The sequence below is a fragment of the Chiloscyllium punctatum genome, chromosome 2, assembly GCF_047496795.1.
Source record: "Chiloscyllium punctatum isolate Juve2018m chromosome 2, sChiPun1.3, whole genome shotgun sequence".
NCBI lineage: Eukaryota > Metazoa > Chordata > Chondrichthyes > Orectolobiformes > Hemiscylliidae > Chiloscyllium > Chiloscyllium punctatum.
In genome coordinates this window covers 112647331-112667168 of record NC_092740.1, presented here as the reverse complement: position 1 = coordinate 112667168, position 19838 = coordinate 112647331, and the positions used below count along the sequence as shown (strand labels likewise).

The following is a 19838-nucleotide window of genomic DNA, read 5'->3' as shown; positions in this document are numbered from 1 at the left end:
ACTAGTGCAAAAGGATGTAACCCCTATTTCACTCCTTTTGACAAGAATGGGAGTACAACCCTTTTCCCAACCATTATGTTCAGTATTTGTGGGATACTGAATCTGACACATGGACTCCAGCTGGAGCACAGGCAGTGCAGAGCACATTGCTGGCAATCCACAAGACCAAAACGTTCGGTGACAGGTCACAATCACCACCTCATGTTTTACACCAAATGATATGAGACACTTATAATACCTCACATAATGCACATCAGTAGATAAATCTGAAGAGGAATTATTGGTAACCTACCTGATTCAGGAGACACTAGTCTGATCCACACCAACTGTCCAGCCAACTAAGCCAGCTGACCCTCAAAGGAAAAAGAACTGCTATGGCAACATTGACCTTGTGTATATACATCCTTGGGCTGTGAATAGTGATGGTATAAGCTCCAATGTTATTTCCACCATGTGGCTGACGAGGAATCTCTCCTGCTCTTACCACCAAACACTGACAGGTGTTTGGCAGATTGATAGGTTGAGTTAGTTGCAATACAAACATACCTTCCTTGATCATCCATGGAGTGGTGCTTAAGCCTGGACTTTCTAGATCAGAGAGATGGTACCCATGGTGCCAACATACAGATATCATCTCAAAGCATTTTAGTACTAGCTTATACCCTCCATCAAACTGTGCAGTGATAAACTTATGCAATTTCTCCTCCCCACTTCTTCAATCTGCACGAGCAAGGTGTTATCCATATTTTAAAAGCAAAACAAGCTAAATATATATGCAAAACCAAATTCAAGACCTTGACTTTAGTACTATTCATTATCTGATTGCCTACGATTTTTGATATTATTAAAAGAAATTTGTTTAACATTTGAAATGCAACAATGTGAAAAATAACATTGCTAAGGTTACTGCAGAGACACGTAGTAGTTAAATGTATTTGAAGTTCAACTGCGAAGAGGTGATATTTACTGCTGATCTTGAAACAAGCCAGTGGGCATTTATCTCACATATTAAGGATGTCATGTTCATTCTGGTCACACTAAGGGATCTCTGGTTTCTGCAAACTGTGAAGGCATTTAGTAGACTGAGCACCCAAATCAATCAATCTGGTTCAACCATTCTCAGTCAGCAAAACAGGAATATGTTTAATTATTCTAGCCCTCAATACTTACTCACACCCCCATAACCACCCCTTAAGTCTCTCATCCTTCCTCCATGCCTAATACTTCCATATTGACTTCTCCCCATATCTCCCTGTTCTCTCACCAGTATGCACTATGGGCAGAACTCATGAACCCCACTGTATCATGGAGACATCTTTGAAATGCTCATAAAACTGTCCATCTGAACAAAGTTCATAGCAGCTTGAACAGCAAACACCAGTGCTGAGCTGATACCAGCAGCCAGCTTTGGAGTTCAGCAAAGCATTCATGATTGCACTAAACGTCAGTGAAACATTCAGAGCTAAATCCAGTAAGACCCTCGAAGCAGTACAACATATGGTCACCTGGTCCACTGCTTCAAAAGGCTGAACAGAGGGTCATATGCCAGTGAAGAGGTCAAAAGTGTGGTGTACAACAGACACAGTAGAAATCTAAAGCTCAATAGTGTTCAACGTAGAAGAGCAATTTATCCACTGGATAACTTAATCTAATCCATCCGAATGCTCTTCCACCTTCACAATGCCATTAAATTACATGGTAACTTAACTATTCTAAATGAACCTGATCAATTACCACATTAAAAACCTACTCATCATAACATGATACATAATATGATGTTAGCAATATGTTTTAAGCTTACATAAAAGCAAAATACTGCACATGCTGAAAATCTGAAATAGAAACAGCAAGTTGGAGAAATGCAGCAGGTCTAGCAGCATCTGTGGAGACAGAAACAAGGTTAATATTTTGAGTCTGATAGGATTCTTCTTCAAAAGAGTCAAACTCACCAGGACAAAGGACCAGATACCCAGCCTGAGCAAAACCAACACAGTGTACAAAATCCCATGCAAGGACTGCACAAAACACTACAGAGGACAAACAGAAAGACAGCTAACGGTCCGCATCCATGAACACCAACTAGCTATGAAACAACAAGACCAGCTATCCTTAGTAGCCACACATGCAGATGACAAGCAACATGAGTTTGACTGGGACAACACTAGTATTATAGGACAAGCCAAACAGAACAGCCAGGGAATTCCTAGAGGCATGGCACTCATCCACAGATTCTAACAAACACATTGACCTGGACCCAATATACCAGCCACTGCAGCAGACAGCTGGAACTGACAACCGGAAGCGGCAGATACAAATCACTATAAATGCCGGAGGAAACAACACAGTAACGCTTCACAGGAGGCTCCCAAGCACTGAGGATGTCACCTAGACAGGGAACAAAATGTCTGCAACACAAATTCCCAGCTCAGCAAACAGAACCACAACAGCAGAGCCAAATCAGATTCAAAACATTAACTCTGTTCCTTTCTCCACTGATGCTGCCAGACCGGCTGAGCTTCTCACATTTTCTATTCCTATACTTTTCAACCTACAAGTCAAAAAGGTTCCCAACTGCAGAACAGGCTTCTCCCTTAATTCAAACAATTCCAAGCTGGCATGAACAAATAAGGCCAGAATCAGTTCCTGTAATAGGTCTGAAATCACCACCTTTGCAGAGAAGCCATTGGGATTGGCACTTGCAGGCTTATGAACCCAACCTTATTCTGGATTCAGAGAAATCCAACATGACGCAGAATTTAGAATCTGGTTCTCCCCCCCCCCCCCCCCCCGCCCCCACTATCTGTTTGATAAAATCCAGTCCATGAAATCACAGAAGGCAATTCCTGTGTTTGTCCACTTTACGAGTTCAAACACCTGAGGTGGTCAATTTTACAAAGAAACTGAGCTGCCATTATAACCACAATATACAAATGCTAGTTTTGCCATTCAGTTCAAGAAGCAGCATGTACATCAATGGAAGCAGAGCACAGGTTCTATATAATCTGCTGAGGATCCCTGCAATTGGTTTGTGTTAGTGATGCAACAGAAAGTACAAACTCAATAGCACTTTAACACAATCAAAAAAAAACTTAAGACACTTCATAGCAGCATTAGAAAACAAAAAAATGACAAAAGATGGTCAAAAAGATATATTTCAATGTGCTTTAATGAAGTGGAGATATGTAGGAAGGATGTTCCACAGCTTATGACGAAAACCGAGCTAACAATGGTAGGAGTGATTAAAATCGAGAATGCTTAAGTGGATAGGATTAGTGAGGTGCAGTACCTTGGATGATTGCGGAGTTGGAGGAGAGAGAGAGAGAGAGAGAGAGAGAGAGAGAGAGAGAGAGAGAGATGGTGGAGGGAAACCAGGCCACAGAGAGATTTGAAAATAGGAAGGTGCAAGTAAATTTCGATTGAAAACATTGATGGTTTGGGATCCATCATGGAACACTGAGAAGGGGGACGATAGGGGAACTGGTCCGAAAGGAAAACATGGGCAGCAGAGCTTACTTCATAGGGCAGAAGTTGGACAATGTCTAAGAGGCAGCATGTTGAGAATAATTGTTGGGGGGGGGGGGGGAGGGGGGCGGGAAGGAGTGGGGCTAAGATTAATTCTGAGAAAATGCTAGAGGAATTGGGCATTGGCAGGAAGAAATGCCATTAAGAGCGAGTCTCTGACTATGATTAGTTGGTTAAGACTAGAAATAGACAACAGCAGTCCCAACCAGCTAGATAACAATGGTGAAATGTTGGATGAGAATGATGTGATCAGCTGAGTCAACGTCTGAAGACGGATTGAGGAGGGAATTTTGTCAAAGGCTTTGTGACTTTGAGTGTGTATGAGTGAGTGAACAAGCAAGCGAGTTTGCACACAATAGTTGAAGGAATCAAAATTAGTTTTGAAATTTATAGTGCCCTATCCTTGAGAATTCTTTTCACCCAAATTAGCACCACCTATTTACCTGAACAGATATTACATTTGGACTATGTTAATCTGGCCATGCAGCAAGGTTTCAAAAGATCATCAGATGTTCCTGATACTCAGTGTTAGCAGTTAGTCAGACAATAACAGTACTGTTCACACAGCCAAAGCAGCGGAGAAAGATAATTTAATCATTGGGATAATACACTTTACCAATTGCAAATATTAAGATTAGGTTATAATGAAAGAAATGCTAGAGATGTTTTGGTCCAATGCAAGTCACAGGATTCAATTTGAGTTTGTCTACAAATAGGAAGAAAGTCTGACTAATGCAGCATATCAAAGGCTTTTTCATAACCAGTTATTTGAATGTGCCAATCTCAAGTTAATGCTCGCTTTGTTCTATATTTGTCCCATGATTAGTGGCTGAAAAATAGAACGTGATTTGAAGACCTGTTCAACAACAAGAAACTAAAACCCTCTTGAACTTACAGTAAAGTTTCAACACAATCTCCTTTCCACATTCATTATTCACCAATTACAAAAATCATTGTAATTTTTATTTGCCTCCCCATTTTCTTTAATCTGCTTCTGACAAACCTATGACCTCTACCACCTTGAATAAAAAGGGTAGTAGATGCATGGGCATACCACTAGCAGGAGAAAGGGAGGACTGCAGAAGTTGGAGAGTCAGAGTCAAAGTGTGGAGCTGGAAAAACACAGCAGGTCAGGCAGCAGCTGAGGAGCAGGAGAGGTAATGTTTCAGGCGTAAGCCCTTCATCAGGAAGGTGATGACTGTCTTATGCCTGAACCATCGACTCTCCTGCTCCTCAGATGCTGCGCTTTTCCAGTGCCACACTTTTAGCCACATCACTATCAGCAAGTTCCCCTCCAAGCCACACATATCCTGATTGGGAAAGTTCTCATCACTGTCTCAGTTGCTGGGACAAAATCCTGAAACTCCCTAAGAGAGCTGAGGACAACAGTGGTTCAAAAAGGCAACTCACTGCCACCTTCTCAAGGGCTATTTGGGATAGGTAATAAATGCTGACCTAGCTAGTGATGGCCACACCCCATGAATACAAAAGGTCCATCAAAACAAAGTTATACCAAAAAGCAAAACAGATTCTGAAATTAAAACTGCAAATTCACTGTTCACGGTCCTGGGGTAAAATAAAACTCACATTGGATTGGGTTATTGCAATGGAAACTGTTTCCCATCACAGAGGGGAGGTCAATATTAATAAGTTGTAAGGATATGATCATGTACAAAACTGTGCAATTGTAACATTAATTCTGTCGCAAACAGTTTCAGATAAATTCAATATGTCAAAATGGCACATATTAAATGCAGTGTCATTCAAAGAGCATGCATTCAATGAGACTGGGTGAAAGTTGGAGGAAGACCATTGGATTAACAAAAACACAACTGGAACCAAGCTAAGGCAATGCAAAGTCAAGTGACAGATGAATAAAATGAACAATGTAAAGCATGACACAGTAATCAAAGGACATTGCTAACAGTTTCTGCATAAACAGTTGGTGAGGAAGATCAGAACTGATACTGATGAGCCAAGTGATTGTTTTAAACATTCACTGAATAAACCAAGTTTGAGGTGAATAGATTAACTTTAAAAAATCTTCGACAATACTGGAATGGTAATACACACAGCAATTGTAGCAGCTTGCTTTCTGACATAAGTGTACCAATGACAATAAAATTACAGTACTAAGTAATTCCAGAAGGCATTTTGACAGCAGGCTGTAAAGGACTTATGCAATACATGGTGATGAGCAATGCCCACCCACAACAGTACACATTTTCTTTCTCAGATTCTTGGCATTAACCCCAATCTCTCAGACAAGCTCAAACATAGGAGGCATTCATGCAACTGCTGAACTTCAAAGTGAGAAATACAGTGGGTATCCTTTTGATAATGCATAACAAATCTTATTTGCATTTCTCATTGATCTGAAAGGAGAACAGCAGAGTAGGTTTTTCCCCACCAATACCACTGGCAGAAATGTCATTGAATAAGTGACCTGCTGTTTTGCACCACACCAGTTTCATGCCATCATACCAATGTGCCACTGTTTCAGATCCAATGGCAGAGAGTTCTTAAAAGGTTCTACTGTCTGCATAGGTGCCTTCAGTTCTGACCTTCTTTTGGAATAGTGCAATAGTCACAAGTAGCTATTTAACTGAAATCCTGACAAAACCTCAATACTTGAGAGATGAGTCAGATATAAGTACAACAGTAACAGGGTTTCCTGCTCACAAAATCTGGAGCGGGAACTGTTACAGCTCTAGCCTAGAGTTGCAGATTCCAATTACTACACAGCTAAAATCAATTAGCTTGCCAGACACAAAGGCTTCAAACTGGTGATCCTCCAGTCTCAGCTTATCTCAGGGCACTCAGTTACATGCTTTTATATATCCAACTACTTAGGAACCAGTCACTCCTGAAATTGGACTATTTGGGAGTAGTATGTTTGAAATTAGAAATCTTTTGCATTACCATCCTGAATTTTCCAGCAAGTTGCGGAGAATTGCTTGTGGTACTGAGCAGTTGTAATAACCCATTCCAATGTAAGACCTCCAGATTTTATTCTTGCTTGCAATCTTGTGTAGACTGGCAAGGATTTCATTTTCACCTAAGGGAGGGAAAGAAAACAAAAAGTTGCACCTACTAATCTCACTTAAAGGTTACAAACAAGTTAATTTACCACAATCTGATAAAGAAGGAAAAATCAAAAGGCTGGTAAGCTTTGCTCGAGTGTGCATTCATAATTTATTTTGCAAAACAACCATCCTTCAGACTCCCTCCTTTGCCCACCCCCACCATTAAAATGAAAAATTCAATTCAAATCACATTTAATTTTCAAAAGTAAAAACATTGGCTAAGTTAGGTAAATTTAAGATATACATTGAACACAATTACTACTAAGACCAGTTATTACTGGTTGAATTCAGAATTTGGCTTCCAGAGTTTTCTGGTCACTACTTCCATCCTCTTACCTATCCACTCAGGTCTCTCCTCCGGCCTCAAGTTAAGTTTTTAAACCTACCATTACAGAGGGTAATTAAGAGTAAACCACATAGGTGTCTCTGGAATCATGCACAAACCAGATCAGGTAGCAAAAAATGGCCTCCCCTGAAGGGACAGGCAAAAGGTGATGGTGGGCTGGCAGCGGTAGTGGTGTGCAACTCTTCTGTAAGTGATGCGCAATGCCCGACCTATAGATTTTTGTTAACCCACGTTACTAAGGAATGTAAAGGTCAGCACACATCAAGGCTCAAGGGACTAGTCTGTCATACTCCTATACACAAATAGTGAAATGATTCAATCTTGCATTTTGTCTGACCCATTTTCACCTGAAATTTCATTCAAACCCATCAAGGAGTACTTTTTCAAGCATAAATTAATTTAAATCACAGCCCAACTGAGCTGGATCTCGGCAGAATTTGCATTTGGCTGTTGGCAAATGCATTTGATCAGAAACACGAGCGAAACAAATTTCTCGTAACATGCAACTTTGCAGACAGACTGTGCCCAGATTGCACCCAAAGCTAATACTATATCCCAATACCTTGTTCCCGAAATGAACATGTGGACAGAAGCTATCCATTGTTGCCAAAGGTCACTACAGGGGGCAACCCAATGCAGAAAAGTTAGCAAACATCCATCAAAGCAGATTGCAACACCACTCCAAAGCTGTCTAATTCTATCCAGCTCTCTAAACAATACTAATCCACAAAATATTTAATGCATGAGAAATTGGGTGCTCAGTCATCCATGCTTTTGGTGCTGAGTGCCAATTGTGGGGTGAATCGTGCCAAACATTAAGATTGACAAGTCGCCAGGCCCGGACAAGATTTGTCCTCGGTTGCTTTGGGAAACGAGAAATGCAATTGCTTCACTACTTGTGAAGATCTTTGCATCCTCGCTCTCCACCAGAGTCGTACCCGAGGACTGGAGAGAGGCAAATGTAATTCCTCTCTTCAAGGAAATAGGGAAATCCCCGGCAATTACAGACCAGTCAGTCTCACGTCTGTCGTCTGCAAGGTGTTGGAAAGGATTCTGAGGAATAGGATTTATGACCATCTGGAAGTGCATGGCTTGATTAAGTGCAGTCAACACAGCTTTGAGGGGCAGGTCATGCCTCTCAAACCTTATCGAGTTCTTTGAGGATGCGACTAGAAAAGTTGATGAGGGTTGACTTGTGGATGTGGTGAATAAGGACTTCAACAAGGCATTTGATGAGGTTCCTCATGGTAGACTCATTCAGAAGGTCAGGAGGAATGGGATACAGGAGAACTTAGCTGTCTAGATACAGAATTGGCTGGCCAACAGGAGACCCGCGAGTGGTAGTAGAAGGAAAATATTTTGCCTGGAAGTCTGTGGTGAGTAGTGTTCCACAGGGCTCTATCCTTGGACCTCTACTGTTTGTAATTTATATTAATGACTTGGATGAGGGGATTGAAGGATGGGTCAGCAAGTTTACAGATGACAAAGGTTGGAGGTGTCGTTGACAGTATAGAGGGCTGTTGTAGGCTGCAGCAGGACATTGACAGGATGCAGAGATGGGCTAAGAGGTGGCAGATGGAGTTCAACCTGGATAAATGTGAGGTGATGCATTTTGGAAGGTCAAATTTGAAAGCTGAGTACAGGATTAAGGATAGGATTCTTGGCAGTGTGGAGGAACAGATGGATCTTTGTGTGCAGGTACATAGATCCCTTAAAATGGCCACCCAAGTGGACAGGGTTGTTAAGCATATGGTGTTTTGGCTTTCATTAACAGAGGGACTGAGTTTAAGAGTAGTGAGATCTTGTTGCAGCTCTATAAAACTTTGGTTAGACCGCACTTGGAATACTCTGTCCAGTTCCAGTCGCCTATTATAGGAAAGATGTGGATGTTTTGGAGAGGGTTCAGAGGGGGTTTACCAGGATGCTGCCTGGACTGGACGGCTTATCTTATAGAGAGGTTGACTGAGCTCAGACTTTTCTCATTGGAGAAAAGGAGGAGGAGAGGGGACCTAATCGAGGTATACAAGATAATGAGAGGCATAGATCGTCTCTGGCTATCGACTATTTCCCAGGGCAGAAGTGACTAACACGAGGGGTCATAGTTTTAATCTGGTTGGAGGAAAGTATAGAGGGGATGTCAGAGGCGGGTTCTTTACAGAGTTGTGAGAGCATGGAATGCATTGCCAGCAGCAGTTGTGGAAGCAAGGTCATTGGGAATACTTGAGACTACTGGACATGCATATAGTCACAAACTTGAGGGTGCATACATGAGGACCAGTGGTCAGCACAACATCGTGGGCTAAAGGGCCTGTTCTGTGCTGTACTGTTCTATGTTCTAACACCATAATGACACCAATGATCAGCCAGAAAGATGCTCTATAATCAGACTATGGCAGCCACACCATTGGATTGGTGTTAATTTATGTTTGAGAAAATACTCGTTGAAGGGTTTGAGTGAAATTTCTACCCAGCACAGCCCAGATGGCGAAGACATGTTTTCTGTTTTTGCTTTACAAGATTGCATGTATGAACAAAAGTACAACGGTTGGGATATCAGAGTATGCATAACATGCTAATGAGTTCAAAAGGTTTCCCCTGCACCTGGTCAAGAAAACCAACCCACATGAAAAGTGCGATCTCAATAACAAAATTTGAACCCACCATCAGGAAACTAAATTTTCACCTCCTTCCAGGTTAAATTCCCCCACTTGCTCTTTTAAAAGCTCCAGACAGGCAAGTCAAATTCCACCCCTTAACTTCACTATTCTTGAGGGTGGAGTGAGACAGAAAACAGGAAATGTTTAAATTTCTATTTAACTAAAAAGCTATAGCTCTGAAAGTAAAAACAACATACCTTCTGTTAAAGTACCCAAAAACACAAGCCACTTCAGGAAAATGCCAGATCAAGGGCTGCACTTTGGTTTTAAGAAGGAGTTAGATATAGTTCTTCAGGTTAAAAATGATCAAAGGATTTGGGGTGAAAGCAGGAATAAAGTATGGAGTCAGGTAATTGGCCATGATCATGGGGAATGGCAGAGCAGGCTCAAAGGGTCAAATGTCCTATTTCTGCACTTCTTTTCTATATTTCTGTTTACTCTATTGCATAGATGTCATTAAAAACAATACTATCCTCAAAGTATTAGGTTGGTACAGAACTGGAATGCACTTCAAAAGTTAGGTTATGATTTAAAAAGAAAGAACTGCTGTCAGTTCTCTAAAGCTGCCAAGGAATGCGAAAGCCTTGCTGTGGTCTGTAACATTTGCTTATTACAAGCGAACAGTGGAGACAAGTCAATTTCTGGCCACATCCTTGTCTCGGAATACACTTGCACTACATTTTCGTCCACATCTGTTGCAGGGGATGGGTGGTACTATGGTTTGTTGGGTGCAAAGTGATCTCCCAGATTATGGTTACAACAAACCTACAAATACGTTCCAGCTCTCAAGCCTTTGGCTCTCCAATCAAGACATTTTTCCAGTTATTGATCTGCTCAATCACACCCATACCTTCATTTTTAATGCCCTCCTCTCTTGTGCAATCCTCCTGCTCTCCCAATCAAGCCATTCTCCCAGTCATGATCCCCAGCTTAAATCCAAGGAATGACAACTTCAATGTTTTATGGTAAGCAACCGATTTAACCATACATCAGGCTGGACCACACCAAGCACTATCAGTACCTGCCACTCTTCCCCTAAACTGCTCCTTACTGTTTGAATCCTGCTGGAACACAAATGGAAATATTAACTTCTCTCCTAACTTTTCCAGTACATCTAAATCTCTGCTGCCCCATTCCATCTTACTAAATCCCATTTGTCCATCAGCATGCTTAAAGTTCTACATCCATTTCATGTCCAGCAATGCCTCAAACTCCACATGTTCAAATCCTGCAGAGCTCTGCATTCTTCCAGTTTTGATTTCTTGTGCATCCCAGATTTCCTATCATACCAAAGCTGGCAGCCATGTCTTCAAGTAACTGGGTCTTAAGACCTGGAATCTCCTCATTCAGCACAGCTGTATCCCTCCCTCCCTCCCTCTTTTGCTGCAAGGCTCCATTATCTCCTACATTGTTAACAGGAGTGTCAGCAAAAATCTTGCTAACACTCCTGTTGTGTGTATTGGGGCTGAATATCTCACTTTGTTTAAATAATCCAATTACTGGTGTAATGATGATGAGCACTTATTGTTCGCTTGTGGATTTTAACGTTTATAGTTGAGAACACCACAACTACTTGTGTCCAATATTTTCTTGCACAGTTCTCATTTCAGCAGCATGCATTTTGAACTATTTCTTGGAGCTAAGTACATTCAAGATTCTTTAGTCTGACAAACTATCCAATACTACTGAACAGAATGGCTGCAGTCATCCTTCGTATAGATATTGGATAATGGAGTTTAAATAATTTCATTTGTTAGTTAAGGATACAGCACAGGCTATATAGTCAGAAAAATCTAAATCCAATGAATGAAAAATGCTTCAACAAAAAAAAACTGATGCGGACAAACATTGCTAAGCAGCTGCTTGTTCAGCACAGGGGAACAATCTGCTTTTTGTTCCTAAATCAATGTTGCACAATGCCATTTGACAGAGTTTGCAGCCTGATTGAACAAAGGCCAAGGTTCAACAATCTTACAAAAAGCACTTGCAACATTACTGCATCATTCTGAAGTTTGCAGTGTACACAGATTGATATTCCTTCCTACATTCAACTATGAGAAAGTGAGGACTGCAGATGCTGGAGACCAGAGCTGAAAAATGTGTTGCTGATTCCTGAAGAAGGGCATATGCCAGAGATGTCGATTCTCCTGCTCCGTTGATGCTGGAAAAGCGCAGCAGGTCAGGCAGCAACACATTTTTCAGCTACATTCAACTATGGCAGATACTCCAACACTTCAAAGAAATGGCCACATGAACCTTCTCTTCATTCACACATGACAGAAACACTAAAGTAAGTAGTAGAAAAGCCAATTCTTAGTTGTGTAAAACAGTTGGGATTTCAAACATTGCCAATAGACATTTTACATCCAATTTATTCTGCAGCTCAGATAATGAGCTCGAAGTGCACATTTTGTAGTATTCCTTTGGTGAGTTCATGATATCAAATGCATATTCTGTTCTGTAACTGCTCGTTCACACTAACCAACTGAGAAGAATCTATTAAGGAATCAGAATGAAATCTGCAAGCTGCTTGCAGGGGATGATGTTTAAGTGGTCCTTACAAAGATCCAGAGGTGCAGTAAAAGGGAAGGTAAGAAGAAACAAGATAAGTGACCATCTCTAACCAATAAAAATCACATCTTGTTGACAACTCCTCTAGGCAAGGATCACACAAGGGTCCACTGGTGATTAGTGCCTCGCCCTCTCACCTTCCCCATACAACATCCATCACAACACTGATTGTTGGATCTTTGTTAAATCTCACCTGCCTCATTTCTATCTCACCTTCCTCCTGCATCTGCAGCCCCTAATTGTGTCTCCAAACCATCAACCAACCAATCTAAAATCTTGAATGTACATAATCACTGAGCAGCCACATCCCTTTCATGAGATATTCCAAAGATCCACAATCTTTCAAGATATTTATCATCACAAATCTAAACAGCCAAATTCTTCTTTTGAGACAGAAGTCTCTGGCTCCCAAATCAGGGGACACATCCTCTGAGCATCTCCCTGTCAAGCCCTTTAAGAAATTCTGTGTTTGAAAGATGTCAAATCCCAGGGGAATAAGCCTGGTCGATGCAATACCCATTGCAATATTAATTTCTGGGGCACAACTGTTTACACTGAGAGATAGATGCAAGTTATAGCAGTGTGCATGTAAAACTGTGTACAATGACATAAGCACCTGACACCTCCATATTGCAGTTTTGAACACAGCAAAAGTGTCGAGGGCTATTTGAGGCCTATTGCTAGGCAATGAGGGACCAAGCCCCCCACCTCCACAATACTTCGAGAGTGTGGGCAAGTAACAGTAACACCTTTAGGGGTTCCCTGCCCACTTGGAGATATATCCACTAATATTTACATGAAGGGAGTTGCCAAACCCCAATGCGTTAAATCCACTCCTCAATAACAATAGCATTGTCCAATAAATCTTCATCTTTTTGATGTGATTTGGGCATTGGTGGCAAGATCACCATTTGTTGCCCAGCCCTAAATGCCCACAAAATGGATGGCTTAAATGTCAGCAGATTTCCTTCCCTAATGGACATTAGTGACAGAAATAGGTGTTTACAGTAATTAAGATAGTTTCACAATTTGCAAGGTGGATTTTAAAATTTAAAAAGGAGAAAGTGAGGACTGCAGATGCTGGAGACCAGAGTTGCAAGGTGTGGTGCTGGAAAAGCGCAGCAGGCCAGACAGCATCCGAGGAGCAGGAGAATCGATGTTTCCGGCACAAGCCCTTCTTCAGGAATGAGGCTGGTGTGCCAAGTGGGCCAAGATAAAAGTTGGGGGGGGAGTTTGGGGGAGGGGTGCTAGGAATGCGATAGGTGGAAGGAGGTAAGGGTGATAGGCAGGAGAGGGGGTGGGGGTGGAGAGGTCGAGACGAAGATTGCAGGTCAAGAGGGCAGTGCTGAATCTGGGGGTTGGGACTGGGACTGAGATAGGTGGGGGGAGGATAAATGAGGAAGCTGAAAAAATCTACATCCATCCCATGTGGTTGGAGGGTTCCTAGGCGGAAGATGAGGTGCTCTTCCTCCAGGCGTCGTGTGGCCAGGGTCTGGCGATGGAGGAGGCCAAAGACCTACATGTCCTTGGCGGAGTGGGAGGGGGAGTTAAAGTGTTCAGCCACGGGGCGGTTGGGTTGGTTGGTGCAGGTGTCCCAGAGGTGTTCCCTAAAACATTCTGCAAGTAGGCAGCCAGTCTCCTCTATATTGGGGAGACAGGCCGCCTACTTACAGAATGTTTCAGGGAACACCTCTGGGACACCCACACCAACCAACCCAACCGCCCGTGGCTGAACACTAACTCCCCCTCCGCCAAGGACATGCAGGTCCTTGGCCTCCTCCATCGCCAGACCCTGGCCACACGACGCCTGGAGGAAGAGCGCCTCATCTTCCACCTAGGAACCCTCCAACCACATGGGATGGATGTAGATTTCTCCAGCTTCCTCATTTCCCCTCCCCCCACCTTATCTCAGTCCCAGTTCCAGATTCAGCACCGCCCTCTTGACCTGCAATCTTCGTCCTGACCTCTCCGCCCCCACCCCCTCTCCAGCCTATCACCTTCACCTCCTTCCACCTATCGTATTCCCAATGCCCCTTCCCCAAATCCCTCCCGCCTCCCCCCACCCCCCACACCTTATATCTCAGCCTACTTGGCACACAAGCCCTTCTTCAGGAATGAGGCTGATGCCCGAAACATCGATTCTCCTGCTCCTCGGATGCTGCCTGGCCTGCTGTGCTTTTCCAGCACCACTTTTCAACTTTAAAATTTAAGACCAAATTTATAAACTCAAATTAAATTTCACCAGCTGCTATGGTGGGATTTGAAACAATTGGTGGCATCGTAGACAGTGAAGAAGGTTTTCTAGGGTTACAAAGGGATCTTGATCAAATGGGTCAATGGGCTGAAAAATGGCAGATAGTTTTCAATTCGGATAAAAGGTAAAACAAGGGTAAAGCTTATATAAATAATGGGTAGTGTTGTAGAACAGAGGGACATGGGGTTCAGGTTCATAATTCTTTGAAGTTTACGTAACGTTTTGACAGGATGGTTAAAAATGTATTTGGCACGCTTGCCTTTATTGCTTAGTCCTTACAGTACAGGAGTTGGGAGGTCATTGTTAAAGTTATACAGGACATTGTTGAGGTCTCTTCTGGAATACAGTGTCCAATTCTGGTCACCCAGTTATAGGAAAGATATTGTCAATCTGGAGATGATTCAGAAAGAATTTATCAGCATGTTGCTGGGTACGGAAGGTTTGGGTTATAAACAAATGCGAGATAGGCTGGAATGTAGCAGGTTGAGTGTCAATCTGATAGAAGTTTCTAACATAATGGGGAACATAGATAAGAGTTAATGGTAGTTGCCTTTTCCCTAGGATAGGGGATTTCAACACTAGGGGCACATTAAGATGATTGAGACAGGTTTGACAAAGGACATGAAAAGGAAACACTTTTTTTTTAAACACAGAGGGTGGTTCACATGTGAAATGAAATTCCTGAGGAATTACAATATTTAAAAACATTTGGATAGATACAAGAATAGAAAAGGTTTGGAGGCATATGGGCCAAAAGCAGGCAAGTAGGACTAGTTTAGTTTGAAATCATGTTCAGCATACATCCAGGCTCTATGACTATGTCCCCAGAGCATTGGTCTAAGGCTCTGGACTAACAATGTAATTAGCATTACGCCACTATGTCCACTTTTTAAGATATTTTCTTTAAGATATTAATAACTGTGCATACTTAAGTGATGCTACTAAACCCAACATTAATGTAATAAAAGATTTTTTAATGAATTCCTTTTCTAATCAAAGGCAGGATACTGTTTGCTTTTCTAATTGTCTACTGTATTTGCACATGAATATCAACAATACCCAAGTCCTACTGAGATTTTTAGAAAATTCAATTTTTTAAAGAAACCATTCTAGTTTTCTAAGCTTTTAAAAAACTGTCATAGACAACTCAACACTTCCACACAGTATGTTCCACAATTTGATGTGTCCATATGTTGTTATAGCCAGTTTACTTTGCCCTCAGTGTAATTACCCACCTAAGTTTGTATTGTCAAACTTGTTACATTACACTTTATCTCCTCCTCCAAAATCATTGCATAAGATTGTGTGATGAGAGAGAATTGAAACCCTAATTCCCTTTCCTGATTACCGTTCATAGTCATGTTTATGACAAGGAAGATAAATGTGTCTCCCTCCCCATACCTCAGAGGGGGTTGACAATAAAAATACCAGGAGTAAACCTCTGTGGGCTTAAACAAAGGATTATTTATTCACACATTCACCTCAAAAACTCTAATGCTACATTACACAGGACAAAAGCATACAATAAAAAAAAGGGTCTTAGAAAGCAAAAATAATGTTTTATAATTCATAGGTTTGGCTCGTTTTAGGAAAAAGCCCACATTGCAGATCTAATGGAGGTTTTTCCTCTCCACGCAGCAAGTGGTAATTCAATCAGCTTTGCCATACCTCAGAATTAGTTCAAGATTCTCTAACAAACATGTTTTTTAACAGATCATCAGTCAGTTATTTGTTAACTTGTCAGAATGATAGCCTTGATGGGTGGGCAGGCAGGGAGGGGAAAAACGCTTAAAAAGGATTGAGGAATTTAAGAGACTGCGGTCCACAGTTTTTAAAGCACAAGTGTTACTGTTCTTTCTGCTGCTGTCTTGCTCAGACTGACTGGTATCTTTCTGATTCTTCAAGTACAGCTTCATTATCTATTGACACATGAAATCACATGGTCAGCACTTAATTGTATGCCCAGAATGATTTAAAGTTAGAAGCCATTGCTATAAAATGGAGAATGGATTGTGGCCATTCACACCAGCTTCTGATTTTCTGGTTTCTCACAAGGTCGCTTTGCTAAGATTTGAATTTAGAGACAGTTTGCATATCCATTGTTTGAGTTTTTGATATGTCTGCAAGCAACAGAAGATTTATATGTTACAAATTTTTTGGTCTTGGTACGACTGTTCAGAAGGACATCCATTCTATGTTCATTCAATTAAAAACATTCCCAAAACTTGAGGGGTCTGTTCAGCAATTGCAAGAGTTATTTGATTGTCAGCAGCCATCTTATCAACCATTTCATGCCCATTTTTCAATGTTCTAGAAAATACAATGTTAAATATAGTTCATGTGATAAGTTATGATTATCACAATACCAGCATCACAACTACAAATAGCTCTGGCTCAAGTACTAATCTCTGGGATACACTGCTAGTTAACCTGAAAATGACCTATGTTCCTGTATTTGTTAACAAAATTTTCAATCCATGGAGTACTACCCCCAATCCCACAAACTAAGTTTCTACAAAACCCTCTTGTGTGGCACCTTATCAAAAGTTGTTTGAAAATTTGAACACACTATATTCACTAATTCCCACCTATGTAGTCTAGTTGTTACATCCTCAAAAATATTAAATGATTTATCAAACATTATTTTTCATGTCATAAATCCATGTCAATTCTACACAACCACTGTATGATTTCTAAGTGCCCTGTTATCATGTCCCAAATAATAGATTCCAGCATTATCCTTTTTGCTGCTGTAAAGCTAACTTGCCTATTGCCTCCACATGTCTTCCCACTCCTGTCACCCTCAGGAACTTGCTTCAGAATCCAGCATAATTCCAGTACAGTGTCCCAGAAGATTCAAAGGTTGCATCAATAATGCATTTCAATCTCAGGAAATGGAGTGAAGGCCAGACAATTCTGGAATTCCTGTACATCCTAAGTGCCCTGAGCAGTGACCTGTCCCTGAGCTGAGTGCTCTTTATCCACCGTGCCACTTGCTGCTCCTCTTGGGCTTGTCGTTGGCCCTGCTCTTTCTGCAGGAGTGGTTATCTTCTGAGGGAGGCAGCCTGCCAAGCAACATGCTACTAGTAGCATGGTCCATGTGTCTCAGTAGAAAGGACCTCAATAGAGAACAGAAGGAGCGAAAGAGCTTCTCAGAACTCAAAACACAGTCAGATGGTGCAACCTTGCAGATAAGGTTGCATATGCTTCACTTCACATGCTGCACCCTGATAATGAGGGAGTGGGCTCCACCATCCACATCATGGTCAGCATGTGTGACCATTTCAAGGTGTCACATTGGGAAGAGATTCTCTGCAGCAGTCTGACATCTTCCCCACCCCAGACCCACAAATACTCACCTTCTTACTGCACTGAATAGAGAAAATCATTACAGATGACAACATGGTGGTATTGTGTGGCTCATGTAAGACCCTTGGATGTTAGACGAAAAACAGTTCCCCTTCAATGAATAGTGGCCTTTTGGCCATTGTCAGCTACAATGTTTGCTGATGGGCAACAAATAATATTGAGGTTAAGTTTAATTAGCAAGTACCATGGCATGTAGCAACTTGCCTTTAGTCAGCATCTGACCCCTCAGCATCTGCACTCTGCACACGTAGCAAATGGGCAATGTGAATTGATTGCAATTGAAATGTAGTTGAGCTTTACAAATGGCTGCTTCATATATTCACATCTAATGTTTTGGCATTCAGTAAATATGGATCCTGAGCCCTAAACTGACACAAACTCAGTGCACTGTCTTAGCCACTTCACATCTGGGAGACTTTCAGGTGGATGATTAAAAATACAGCTCAATCTGGAAATACATTCTGAACACCATCAGCATCTGGCACTGCCATCGTTAAGGAATGGAACCCAGGCCTGTTTGTCCCAGACTTGTAACCAACTTTGTCAAGCAGCCCAGGAAACCTGACTTACTGGACATGTGACCACTGTTTGCAACTCCCCAACTAATGGTACGAGTTTCCTCTAAGTTATCATTGACTATTCCCCCAGACTACACAGGGCTGGTTCCACTGACCACAAGGGTTCCAAATGAATGAATGACCACGGGAAGCTCCTGGATTGCATGTAAACTGCCCAGAGACTGACAGTACCAGGATCCCCTGACCTATAGTAGGTTCCCCTGACTGACAAGCCCAAATCAGCCCATATCGGCAGACAAAAGATACAGGACTGTCAGGGTGAACAGAACACAATACAGAGGAACCTCGATTATCCAAATACCAATTATCCGAAAATCAGATTATCCAATGGAGTTTGAGGTCCTGACAGAAACATTACGTCAAAGACACATCATTTGTTTAGTGATTAAAAGTGCTGCTGAGAACAATCCTGGACTAATGGGAGCACAGGCACCTTCTCTAAAATGACTGACCTCCCCCCTCTTCCCCCCCACTTCTCTCTCCACACTTTCCCTGGAGTTCTACACAGGGGTGTACCCTAAACTAACCCCCTCCCCCCTCTTCCCCAGATAATACCAACATTATCCTGTACAGGGCAAAGATGGAATCTGTCAAAAAGTTGCAGTTAAAAGTTGTGTGCGCGTGCTATTTGGAGACTCACCCGCCCCCCTACAACAAAGGCAGTAGCAGCAGTCTTTTGCTGGCGCCCAGTCAGGCTGCCCTGGAGAGGGGTGGGGGAGTGGGCAGACAGGGGTTGCGAGTGGGCACACAGTGGTTGGGGGCGGGGTTGAATGGGGTGGTATTGGGTGTGGGCCGGAGTGGTTTTGGGGGCTGGGCTGAGGTTGGTGTGTTGGACAGGGTTGTGGGGGAAAGAGGAGGAGGAGGGGTGAGCAGAAGCTTGTATGCGTTGTGTTGCTGCCTAGTCGAACAGGGAGCAGACTTAATAGAAAACTCCGAGCTGCAGTGAAAAGGCATTGAATCGATTAACCGAATATTCAATTATCCAAACAAAATTGTGCCCGCCCATCTCATTCAGATAATCGAGGTTCCCCTGTACATTGAAAAAGCAAACACACTACTCGTAGATACCGACAGTTAACAGGTGGCAATGGAACAGACCCCACAGACATAAACATCACTCTGGCCAAAGAAACATTGGCCGCACTACTAGACAAACCAAGGACACAAACACCAGACAGCACCAACTCCATCAACAAGGGTAACATCCTCAAACCTGTGCCTCAACCACTTCACCTACAACAGCAAGACCTACAAACAAATCAACGGGACACCCATTGGATCACCAATATCAGGATTCTTGGCAGAAGCAGTTATGCAGAGGTTGGAACAAGCAGCCCTCCCCACAATCCAGCCCAAGCTTTGGATCCATTATGTGGATGACACATTTGTCATCACAAAACAGAAATTATAAAGAAACCCACAAACATTTTTACGGGTATAAAGTTCACCAAAGTG

General features: G+C 42.2%; 1 protein-coding gene across 3 annotated transcripts in view; it reads right to left on the bottom strand.

Moving 5' to 3' along the window:
• Positions 1-19838, bottom strand: part of gldc (glycine dehydrogenase (decarboxylating)) — a 173334-nt gene that overhangs the window by 144457 nt on the left and 9039 nt on the right. For 2 of the 3 annotated variants that reach the window (XR_011962969.1, XM_072587326.1), the window contains exon 3: positions 6445-6580. The exons of the other annotated variant lie outside the window; for it this stretch is intronic. Coding sequence is in view for 1 of the 2 variants with exons in the window: in XM_072587326.1 (XP_072443427.1) it covers positions 6445-6580 (136 nt within the window). In the remaining variant the exon portion in view is untranslated. The remainder of the gene's footprint in view (positions 1-6444; positions 6581-19838) is intronic. 3 annotated transcript variants of the gene reach the window in all.